This window comes from Heloderma suspectum, chromosome 2 (genome assembly GCF_057233095.1).
Source record: "Heloderma suspectum isolate Gila_16-S chromosome 2, 16-S_ref, whole genome shotgun sequence".
NCBI classification, from domain to species: domain Eukaryota; kingdom Metazoa; phylum Chordata; class Lepidosauria; order Squamata; family Helodermatidae; genus Heloderma; species Heloderma suspectum.
Genome location: NC_139459.1, coordinates 166,895,615 through 166,907,483, shown reverse-complemented (window position 1 = coordinate 166,907,483; position 11,869 = coordinate 166,895,615). Strand labels below are relative to the sequence as shown.

Below are 11,869 nucleotides of genomic sequence, written 5' to 3'. Positions count from 1 at the left end.
AGAGGCGGTGGAGGAAAATGGCGCCGAGCTCGAAATCCGAGCGGGGCGGCGCCTCGGGAGGGAAGCGGGGCTCGACGGAGTCGGGGCGCGGGGGGAGGCGGGAGCATGTGGTGAGGCAGCTCGAGCGTGTCAAGGTGAGTGGAAGCAAAAGCGGGAGAGGCCTGGCCGGAGGAGAGGAGGACCGAGCACCACCTCGGGCGAGGAAAAGGACGGATGTGTGGGAGGACCGTGGTGGGATGGGGAGACGAGAGGGGCAGGCAGGCAGTACAGGGCCCCGGGAGGTGAGGAGAGAAAAGGCGAGCCCTCGGTCGACGGCGCGGGTGTGGAGATGAAATAAGAACGTTTGAGCCAAACGGCGAAATCAGCTTGTGCTTCGAAGTAATTGAGGGAGGCTGGTGTGCATATGACCTGGGGAATAAATCGGATTTATTTTAAAATCCAATTTATGGAAGTGGGGAAGATGCGCTCTAGTATGTCTGCTATCTGAGGATAACACTTCATGCCTTTGATGAAGTGGGCTTTAAGGTGCCACAAGACCCTTTTGTTTTTGCTGCAGCAGACTAACACGGCCCCCTTCTCGGAATTGGGTGTGTATGTATATATATTCTCTGTGTGAGTGTGTGTGTGAAGGGAGAAGAACCCCACGTACCGGGAAAGCGAATAGCATACTGTGGTGAAAGTGCCGTCGCAGGAGGGAGAGGGTAGTGTGACACCAGGAAGGATGGAGTGTTGGTGTCCGTGATGGAGTGAGAGGGGGTTTGCGGTGGGATGTGTTTGCGTGATATCATTAAAAATACTTCAGCCAAAAAGCTGGGTTAAAAATGTGTTTTTCAAGGTAAATTAGGGAAGGCGTATGTGTGAGATGGTGAGGGGCAGCAATGGCAGTGTGTGTGTGGTAAGAATTCTTCAGCTAAAAGGAAGGGTATAAGTTGGCACTTCAGATAGATAGATAGATAGATAGATGGAGATGAGGGGTGTATAGAAATACTCTGAATGCTGGACTTGGATCAGTGAGACTCCAGGTTCAAATCCTTGCTTTGCCATTAAACTCACCAGGTTCCTTTTGACCAGTCATACTTTTTCTCAGGGTTGTTAAGAAAGAACAGAAGGGAGAGAGCCAAAGGCAGATGTAGTAATTGTCCAATATGGCATGTTTAGGGGAAGAACAAATGTACTGGCAGATGGAGAAGGGGATGTGGGTGGTAATACGGTGGGTGAGGAGACAGAGGGGGCTTATGGTAGGGTATGTGTTGGAGGGGCGTAATGCCTTTAAGAAAGCTTAGGCCAAAAGGCAGGTGGGTACTATTGAACTCGTGTCCTCCTTAGGAATACAGGAAGCTGCTTTGTACTGAATCAGACCCTTGGTCCATCTAGCCCAGTATTGTCAAGACAGACTGGCAGCTAGGGCTCTCTGGGGTTTTAGGCAAGAGTTTTTCCAACCCTACCTGGAGATGTTGGGGACCTTCTGCATGCAAGGCAGGTGCTCTGAGCTACAGTCCCCTCCACATCCTCTTCTTGTGTGGGGTTCTCAGAGGCAGCTGTTTGAGAACAGAATGCTGACTAGATAGGTGTTTGGTCTGATCCAGCATGGCTCTTTTGTTCTTACATATATTGGTGGAGGTTGTGTGGTTGGTAGCATAAGGTTCTGGTTACTTGTACAGGGACCAGGAGCATTCAGATTCAGCCTTGGTGGGCAGCATTGGTTATGTCATTTGCTCTAGGCCATGTTTACCCATCTGAAAAAAAGGATTAATTAAACTTTTTCTATTGTGTTTCTTGTGGATGAAGTATTTCAAATGTCCATCTAGCCCAGCATGCTTCATTCAGCAGCCAGATGCCTCTGGACAGCTCACAAGCAGGGCATATTGATGATGGGGAACAGGAGGGTTATCCCCAGTATCTGGCCTTCAGAGGTATATTGGTACATGAAGGTTCCATTTCGTATTGTAGTTAATAGCCATTTGTCTGACCTGTTCTCCATGAACATGTCAAATCATTTTAAAAAGCTATCTAAGCTAATGGCTCCCACCATTACATCTTGTATTTAATTCCACATCCTATGAACTTTAAACGTCCAACTAGCCCAGCATTCCTCTTCTTGTTTCCTTGAACCCATTGCCAGTTAGCATCATGGAGTGACTCTGACCCTTAATCTTACATGAGGGACCAACATTTTTGTTCACTCTTGGTCACTTATTGATATTCTCATTTCACAGATGATACATTAAAGGAGTTGGGATTATTTGTCAAACATCGTGGTGAACTGGGGGTTGAACATTTGTCTCAACCTCTAGAGTGTGTCTGTTATTGTTGACTTGTAACCAAAGGGCTGCTGTGGGCTGGATGAGGAAGCATTTTTAAGGAGCCCTGAACTTTTGTAATCTAGTGGATATTTAAACAATACACTGAACAACTGAGTGTTGTGCTTGTGTGGCAGGCAAAAGGATCCAGCAAGAGATTTAAAATCACCCAGCCTTGAAAAAGGCTTTTTACTATTGAGTGGTAGGGAGAGAAGTATGGCAAGCATAGTAGGGGCCATAGTTGCTCTAGAGAGGCAAAACAGTTAGCCAGGGGCACTTTGCTGCCATCAGGAACAATCTTTTTGTGCTTTTGATGTACTTTGCTGTTAAGGTACAAGCCAGAAGTTGGCCACTTTATGTCCATTTCTATTCCTTTGTGCCATCTTGACCTTTGAGTGGGGCAGTGACATTTGAGGTGTGGCTGGTTTGTCCAGGAAGGCTTGCAATTGATTTGTACCTAACGCCATGATTTGTCAAGGCTACAAACACTGCACTTGATGCACGTGCCACTGTTTTAGCCCCATTAACGTCCATGTGACCCTGATATGGTCAGTTCCGCCTTTCCTCCATTTTGTGGCATTTTGTGTGTTACAGTTCTTGAGATCTTTAAGAGAAACTCACTAGCTTTGATACCCCTTGCAGATCAGCGGACAGCTCTCACCTCGTCTCTTCCGTAAGCTGCCACCGAGGGTTTGTGTGTCTCTGAAGAGCATTGTTGATGAGCATTTCTTGTGTGCAGGGTAAGGTTATGGTGTGCCGTCCACCCTTTGATGAGCTGCCATGGAGATGGCTCATCTCCTAGGTATGAAAGGATTGATTGCATATGTGAGCTGTGTATTTGAGAGTCCCACAGTCTGAACATGGCTTCTTTATTTTTCTTGCATTGCAGGCACATTTTCCTTGGCTTCTCTAAGTGTGGGAGATACGTCTTGTCCTACACCAGTAGCAGCGGTGATGATGACTTCTCCTTCTACATCTACCATCTCTATTGGTGGGAGTTCAATGTTCACAGCAAGCTAAAGATGGTAGGGACCATGCTGCATGTGATGAGTATAGAACTGAGATATGACCCCCTTCCTGTGATTATGAGCGTTATGGCAGTTGGCTTGGCTTGTGGTATTAAGCACAGTTTGTCTTCTCATTGGTAGAACTTAGTGGAAGGTATTTGGGCAGCTTCGGGTAGTTGAAACTGGATTAAGGGAAAGAGTACATCAGCTTCGCAGCAGGAAGCAGTGTGATCTTTATGCAAGACTTCAGCTGGCAGCCCAGCAGATAGCTGGATGCACTGTAATTGTGGCATCAATTAGCAAAGTGTGCAAACCTTAGTTCTATGTATAGTGGCTCCCAGATGTCATCTAGGAAAAATTACTATACCTATAGAAACCAATGGGTGAGTTTGCACGGCATGACAGCCCATCATGGGTGACAAGCTGTGCAGTGTGAGTTGTTTTGGGAACAGCCCACAGTATGTAGTTTGTGCACCCAACATACGATCAGGCTTATTGTGGGTTCTCCCCTCCTTCCCTCTCAGTCCTCCAGCTGGCTCTGCCCAGTATCCCAGGGGACCTGGCAGCAAAGCCCAAACTTGTTTGCTGCCAAGCCGCCCCATCCCCACTCCAATTGCGATCCCAGTCACTGTCAGAACCTTGTAAAAAAAACAACAAAAAACACCTTTTGTTTGCACAAAAATGGGTCCAGGAATGTTTTTCACATTTTCCGTGCCCCTGGGAATGTGTGCAAAAGCTCCTTTTAAAAAACCCAATTTTTTAAAAATCAGATTTTTGAAGTTGCGCACTTGCATAACTCTGCCTGTCCAAAATATGCAGGCTTGTCTTGCTGGGGGCCTTGTGTGTTCGAGCTATCAGACATACAAGGTAACAGTCTTGGCTACACTGGATATAGGCTGGTTTGACAGCCTTGGACAGCTGACAGGTGGGGAAACAGGGTGTAGATAACTCCCTTAGCAAGGGGATCCCCAGGGTTCAAAGGATTGTCCTGAACTTTGCGATGCCCTGCTTTGAATCCCCACTTACCTGAGTCCTCAGCAACAGTTTTTCATAGAAAAGTGCACGCCACCCCCTTTCCCCCTCTGAAATGCAGTAAACGCATCTCGTTTGACAGCTGTCAAACTAGACTCAGTTACTGTGGTTGGGAGTGAAAAATGGGGTGGCATGCACTTTGCTATGAAAACCAGCTGCTGCACCCACCCACCCTTTTCACACTTTTTTGCCTTATCCGTGCCTATATTTGATAGCTGTCAAAGGAGCTGTGTCAGGTTGTTGTTGTCAGTGCAAACAGGAGGGAAAAGGGGGTGTAGATCTCTGTTAAAAAACAACAACAACGGTCTCTCCTTGTCATAAGGCAAAAAGGTGTGAAAAGGGGGATGCACTTTTCGGTGAAGAGGATTTGCTGATGACGTGGGGAGGGGTGGACTGGAAAGGAGGCACTCCCAAGGGTCGGGGCAACACTTGAAACACCAGGGATCCCCTTTCTAAGTGGATGATCTTGAACCCTTTTCCCCACCTGTCAAGGCAGAAAAGGGCTCAAGATCACCCACTTAGCAAGGGTATCCATAGAATTTAAAGGGTTGCTCAGCCCTTGGGTGTGCCCTTGTCCTAGTCCCCCCTCCCTGAGTTGGCAGCAACTGGTTTTCATAGGAAAATGCACACCAGCCCCATTTTTCACTCCCAATCACAGTAACGGAGTCAAGAAACGCTGTGCATTCCTGTGTCACTTGTGTTCTTTAATAATCATCAGCCTAGACCAGTTATGTCTGTGGAGTTTTACTTAGTGTTGGCTTTAATGTCATAACTAGTTTTCAGAACTAGATAGTTAATTTTTGTATGCTTCTTTTACAGAGTGAATTTTTTCTTTACTTACTAACCAATAATTGTAGAAATATAGGAATACGTTATAAATTGGTGTAAATGGTAGTGTGGAGAAGACAGTAAATAAACAGAGGAAATAACACTTTAAAAGAGAAACATTTGACAAAAGAGGGGATAAGTATGACTTTAACGGAGGGCAATATAAAATATATAGTAAATAAATTATTGGAGACCCAGTTTCCCACATTCTTAACACGGGATCCTTTCATGAGGAATCCAGCTTTGTATATCTGGGGGAAACATAGATTCATAATGATTCCTTTTTAGTAAGAATCTTATATATGCTTACAATTCTATAACACATGTAAAAGGGAAGCTTTGAAAGTATTACATTACATAGCAGATATTCTCTGCCACCTCTTCAAAAGGGGTAAAAAAGTGAAACTCCAGTGGGCTAGCACAAGCCTTTTGCATGAACCTAAGCATCTCTTAGGATCCTGGCTTCTGTATATTGTCCATCTCAAAAGTAAGGAGAGGCTCTTAGCCATTATTTCAGTATTGTAAACACACATTTTGGCTCTTTCCCAGGAATGCATTCATTTAATTATACATATAATTATGTATACCTTTTCTGGAAGTCCCAGGCAGCTAACAAAGTGAATGCATAAAAATGCCTAATACATACAATACACAATGTAAAACAATTCTAAAAATAAAAAATAAGGTAGCTTCATTTTAAAACCAGTTGCGGAGTAAAGGCACCGATGGACAGATTATCAAGGTTGAAAGGCTTTTCTAAAAAGGAACGTGTTTGCAATTTGGTGGAAAGCTAGCAAAGAGGAGGTAAGACTAGCCTGTCTTGGGAGGGAGTTTCACAGCTTAGGAGTGACTAACGAGAAGGCTTTCTCCCTGGTCCCAGATGGACAGTTTGCAGGATTAGATAGAAAACTTAAGAGGGCCTCCATTGGCCTTGGTAAGCAGGCAGATTCATATCAGTGAAGGTGGTCCTTCAGATATCCTGTGTTCAAACTGTAAATGGCTTTAAAGGTGATAACCAGCAGTTAGAATTGGGCCTGGAAATACATTGGAAGCCATTGCAATGGTTTCAGTAAAGGCATTCTGCATAATTGGATTCCTGCATTGAGCAAGGGGTTGGACTCGATGTTCTTGTAGGCCCCTTCCAACCGTACTATTCTATGATTCCCACAGTGGAAATTAGGGTTCAGGTGTTCTTACTCTTCAGTCCTGAAGAGTAAGAACACTTGAAGGCTAAGGCTAGAAAGGGGTTTGGGGGTAGGGAGGGGAAATTTAGGTAGAATTAGGTTAAGAAATGTCTGTCACTCTGCATGGTAGATAAAAAATTTCTGTTCAGGTGCTCAGAAATAAAAAAGATAGGCACACAATCACTAAGCCTCTTTAACTGGTTTATTCAATAATTTCAACACTAAAGAATTACCTTGCAGTTGTTTGACTAGTGGTAACTATGTCCTGAAGGCTCTCTTCTCCTATACCATCTTATAAATAGCCACAAAGTTTCTGTCTGTGGTAATAATGACCACTAGTTCAACAGGCAGGGAAGTTTATGTAAATTGGAAGAATTGGTTCATCTCTACCACAAACTACTATCATGGGTATGTGCAATCAGGCGCGCTAGTCAGAATGTTTGTAGGCTAATAACTCTCAGCATATTTACAAGCCTGTGCTACTTACATTGAGAGAGAACCCCTTAAAAGAGATTGGAGAAAAGCCAGGAATGGAGGGAAATACAGGCCACTTGAACATGCTGGTTCTCGTAGGTGTAAGCCATAAAAGAGTGGTGCCATTAAAACCTGAAGCAAAGGAGATTATAAAATATGCAAACATGTTGATCCAACAAATTTAAGAACATAGGAAAAGCCACCTGCTGGATCAGACCAAAGGCCTACCTAGTTGAGCATTCTGTTTCCACAGTGGGAAGCCCACAGCAGGACATGAATGCAAAACACCCTCCCTCCCACTCATGTTTCCCAGCAAGCTGGTAGTGAGAGGCATACTGCCTCCAGTAATGGAAATAATAGATAGCTATCATGACTGAGAGCCTTTGCCTCCATGAATTTGTCTCATCTCCTTTTAAAACCATCCAAGGTGGTGGCTGTTGCTACATCTTGTGGTAGCAAATTCTGTAGTTTAACTATGCACTATGTGAAGAAGAACTTCCTTTTATCTGTCCTGAATTTATCTCACTATTCAGCTTTGGTTGTAGTATGAGAGGAAGAAAAATGTCTACCTATCCACTTTTTCCACACTATGTATAATTTTATACATCTCAATCCTGTTGCTCGTTACTCACCTTTCTTTCTAAGCTAAAAAGCCCCAAGTATTCTAACTTTTCTTCACAGTGCAGTTGTTCTAGTTCCTTGATCATTTTGGTTGTCTTTCCCCAGCTCTCCGATACCCTTTTTGTGGTGCAGTGACCAGAACTGTACACAGCATTCCAAGTGTGGTTGCAACATAGATTCATATAAAGTCATTATGATACTGGCAGTTTTATTTTTGATTCCTTTCCTAATTATCCCCAACATGGAATTTGCGGTGCATAGGGTTGTAATTGCACTGCAGCAATTTTGTGGAGCTTCCACTTTTTACAACAATTGAGAAGATACTATTGTTCTACTACCTCACTAACTCTAGCCTTGGGTATGTGGCAGTGGTATATGTAGGTCAGAAACGTAGGCTGCTCGATATCAAAACGGATTAAACTTAGTCCTAATTCATAGCCTCAACAAATGCTAGTAATGCTAAAAGCCAGAACAGGCCGCATTACCTATCAATACCTATTTGAAATCTTGTTTTTAATGTAGCTACACATGGTCTATATAGCAAATATTCTCTTGAATAAGGGCTGAACAGTCCCAAAGCAGATTGGAACTAATAAGTTGAATAAATAGTTTTCTGTGTGCCTTGTAGTTTTTGTTGGGTCTCCCAGTCCTTAGTCTCTCTTCTGAGGCCCAGCCATGTTCCAGCAAGTGTCTTGCTGTTCCTTTAGGTACGTCAGGTTCGATTGTTCCAGGATGAAGAAATCTACAGTGACCTCTACCTGACAGTATGTGAATGGCCTAGTGACTCCTCCAAGGTCATCGTCTTTGGTTTCAAGTATGTTACTTTGAATGAAACTTGGTGTTCAGATTGAGAGTGATATCTGCCACTTGAACTTTCCATGTTCCTATGAAAATCAGGAGGTCACTGCACTTGCTTGAGGCATTCTGGATGATTCCTCCTTGTCTTCTGCTGTATCAACAATGCTAAAAACCTAGGGCAAGCAACTGTGTTACATGCTGGCATGACAAGTTCTGGAACTGACATGATCCCATAGCTTGACTCTTCAGTACTTTTAAGCTGAACGAAGGGTATCCCACTCCCATATTGTTCTAAGCTAAATTTAGGAATTTTGCCAGGGCACCACAGCCTGGGAAGTTAAGAAATAGGAGTGGCACTTAGCTAGTTCTGTGCCCCAGATGAAATAAATGTTATGATGAAAAAGGTACTGTGATTTTAGTTTAGGAGCTTGTTGCTTTACTATTGACTGATGTTAGTGTGACTATAAGGTGTAGTTGTAGCTCAGTTGTGGAGCACATGCAAAAGGTCCCTGGTTCAATTGCTGGCAGTTCCAGGCAGGGCTGGGAAGAAACCTGTCTGAGACTCTGAAGAGCCACTGCCAGTCAGAATGACCTGATTTGGTTATAAGGCAGCTTCCTGTGTTCTATGCTTCTTTCATTTGTTTTAACTAATTACAATGTTGACAATCCATTCTTCTGTGTTTGGTCCTTGCATGTCTAATTTCAGTTCTAATCCATCTGAATTGGGCCATGTTTGAGTAGTAAACAATTTTGGCCTGTGTTTGAATTGGATCTACTGAATATTAGTGAGTTGTAAACTGATGAAGGTTCTCTTCCTCTTGTGGTGGTACAAGATTATTTGCTTTCCGTTAGTGACTAAGAGCCTTTTGGAGGCTTCTGAGTATCCTATGCCTTTCCGGGCTACTGCTGGCAGGGTGGGAGGAGCAGCACAGGTGATTTTTGGCTCTCTGTTCTCCTTTCTGATTTCACCCTTTAGGTGGACCTCTGAGCCAGTCTAGAGGAGTCTCATTGCTGGGCCTGGGGCAGGGCTGCAGAGGCCACAAGATACAATGTATCCTGGCCTCTCCTCCTCTCTTCCTTCCCTGCCCACTGGCACATCCCCCGTTCCCCCTCCCTGAAGTCACATTTGTGACCTCAGGAAGCAGCCACTGCAGCAGGGGGAGGAATCTGAGCCCAGGGCCCCCCTCCTGAGGTCACAGCAGTATCAGGGCCCTTGGGAGGAGGACTCCAAAAAAATCCTGTGACCCTTGGGATGTTCTCCCAAGACCATACGATTGCTCTCTAAGCCTACAATCCTAAACATGCTTATTAGGAAGTAAATACCATTGAATTCTGTGGTGCTTAACGTCTGAGTTTGAATGTAGTTAGGGTCATCCAGCAAGGGGCTTTTAACAGGTTGCTAGCCGAGCAAGCACCCTCGGTATCTGGAGACTAGTACTGGAAGGTGGGTGGGCAAAAGTTTTTGTGGCCTCTGAAAATGATTACTACTTCCTCTCTTCTGGTAGTACCCGTTCAGCAAATGGCCTACTCATGAACATGATGATGAGTGACGAAAACCATCGGGATATCTACATTAGTACAGTTGCTATGCCTCCTCTTGTGCACTGTCCAAGCTGCAGGGACATGGCCATTGCACATCCAGGTGGGTGAGGCATAATTGGCATATAAGAATTATTTGGCAGGGTGCCCTGAATAATGGTGACTCTTGGAGGGGCTGGTTGAAACTGTTAGCAGAATAAATACGCAATAAGAGAAATTAGTTTTGTTTATTTAAATGTGGTAAACACTACATGTTCCTTTCCATGAAGCCAATAATCAATGTGAGGTATTGAAAATGGACTAAATTAACATTTGTCAATAGCTGCAAAGTACTTTAACATCAGTGCCCGCCCTGTTCCAAGGCTCTGAACATGTTACGTTTCTGTATATTTTCTGGAGATGTGCCCATTACTTCCATCTTGAAATATAGTTCCACTGTTAATCCTTTGGGAGGAAAAAGCCCCACAACCTTCTGTAAAGTGTTTTATAGAGAGCAGCTGCCCCCTGACTATTCCCTATGTTCGCAGCTCGTCCTGTGTTGGTGCTGATGTTTCTTTGTATACACTCCCCAGGTGACCCAAACGCCAAATGTTTGCAGCATGGATTCATGCTGCACACCAAGTACCAGGTGGTATACCCTTTCCCTACATTCCAGCCAGCATTCCAACTCAAGAAAGACCAAGTGGTACTACTTAACACCAGCTACTCTCTAGTGGCCTGTGCTGTTTCTGTGCATACATCAGGTAAGAGAGTGGGAAAGTGTGTGCGAGGATGAGCACTGCACAAATTCTGTTCTGTTTGGGGAGCCTGCTCAGGCTCCATGCCAGGCGAGCTTTGAGACCTATAACTACTGAATGATAGTGTTGCATGCCTTGTTGGTTTTAAGGACTAGGACAGCACAGTGAAAGAATTGATAGGTATTCAAGTGCATTTAGGTTGTTAGCAGCTCTGGGCTCTTTCTGAGGAAGGGCAGGTTATAAATCAAATATTTAAATAAATCTGCAATTGCTGGAGCTTTAGCTAAACCTTTTACATTTATAACACTTAAGTTCAATTTTCCGTCCTGTGCCACTGAAGTCTGTTCCACGTGTTGTCTTGACAGCTGTATCCAGACAACAGAAATCTTCTTGTTGCATAGGTTCATCCTGCACTTACCCCAACAACAGCAGCAGTAAATAAAACAGAATTCCTCAGTCCTAAAAAGCTGAAATGAATATGAGATTAATTTTGTGTGTTTATTTTTATTTCGTTACATTTATATCTTGTCTTTCTACCCCAAAGGGGTTTTCGAGTGACTAACAAAATAATGAGAACAGCTGTCAGTGAGAAATAAAAATAAAACAGCAGACCATTTAGAAAAGCAATAGTTACTAAATAAATAAATAAATAAAAAAATCCAGAAGCAGGAGGGTAAAAACACAGGATAGCTCAAAAGCCTGGGAAAATGAAAAGTTCTTCAACTGGTGCTGAGAAGGTAATAAAGTCAGTACTAGGCAAGCCTCTCCGGGTGGGCATTCCAAAAACAGGTTGCCTCCAGAGAGGTGCCCCCCCTCCCCATTGGTCTCTGTCTTGCCTGGTGTAGCTTGACCAGGCTGCTTATGAGGTGTGAGAGAATACGGTAAGGGGCAGAGCTGAGAAAGCTGGTGAAGATGAGAGGAATTGGCTCTTGGAACATTGAGATGATATCAGCTTTTCTAAGCTGTTGAAATCACTTGGCAAACGATTGTAATTTCGATTGTATTACAGTGATTGTAATACACTGAGAGCCAGTGTAGTGTAGTGGTGAGAGTGACGGACTGGGAGCCGGGAGATCCGGGTTCTAGTCCCCACTTGGCCATGGAAGCTCACTGGGTGACTTTGGGCCAGTCACAGACTCTCAGCCCAACCTACCTCACAGGGTTGTTGTTGTGAGGATACAACGGTGAGGAGGAGGATAATGTAAGCCGCCTTGAGTTCCTTGCGAGAGGGAGAAAGGCGGGGTATAAATGCAATAAATAAATAAATAAATAAAATTTTGTGGAAACCCTAAACTTGACACACACCAAACATGAGAGCTTCAGGTGACTTTAACTTTCTTTTCAGAGAG

The 11,869-nt window shown here is 44.1% G+C and overlaps 1 protein-coding gene across 3 annotated transcripts in view; it reads left to right on the top strand.

Moving 5' to 3' along the window:
• The window catches only part of DCAF15 (DDB1 and CUL4 associated factor 15), a 38,287-nt gene continuing 26,418 nt past the window's right edge, over positions 1-11,869 (top strand). For all 3 annotated transcript variants that reach the window (XM_084835847.1, XM_084835845.1, XM_084835848.1), the window contains exons 1-6: positions 1-134; positions 2,943-3,040; positions 3,190-3,325; positions 8,154-8,260; positions 9,750-9,886; positions 10,356-10,526. In XM_084835847.1, the coding sequence (XP_084691973.1) occupies positions 18-134; positions 2,943-3,040; positions 3,190-3,325; positions 8,154-8,260; positions 9,750-9,886; positions 10,356-10,526 (766 nt within the window). In that variant the 5' untranslated portion in view covers positions 1-17. The remainder of the gene's footprint in view (positions 135-2,942; positions 3,041-3,189; positions 3,326-8,153; positions 8,261-9,749; positions 9,887-10,355; positions 10,527-11,869) is intronic.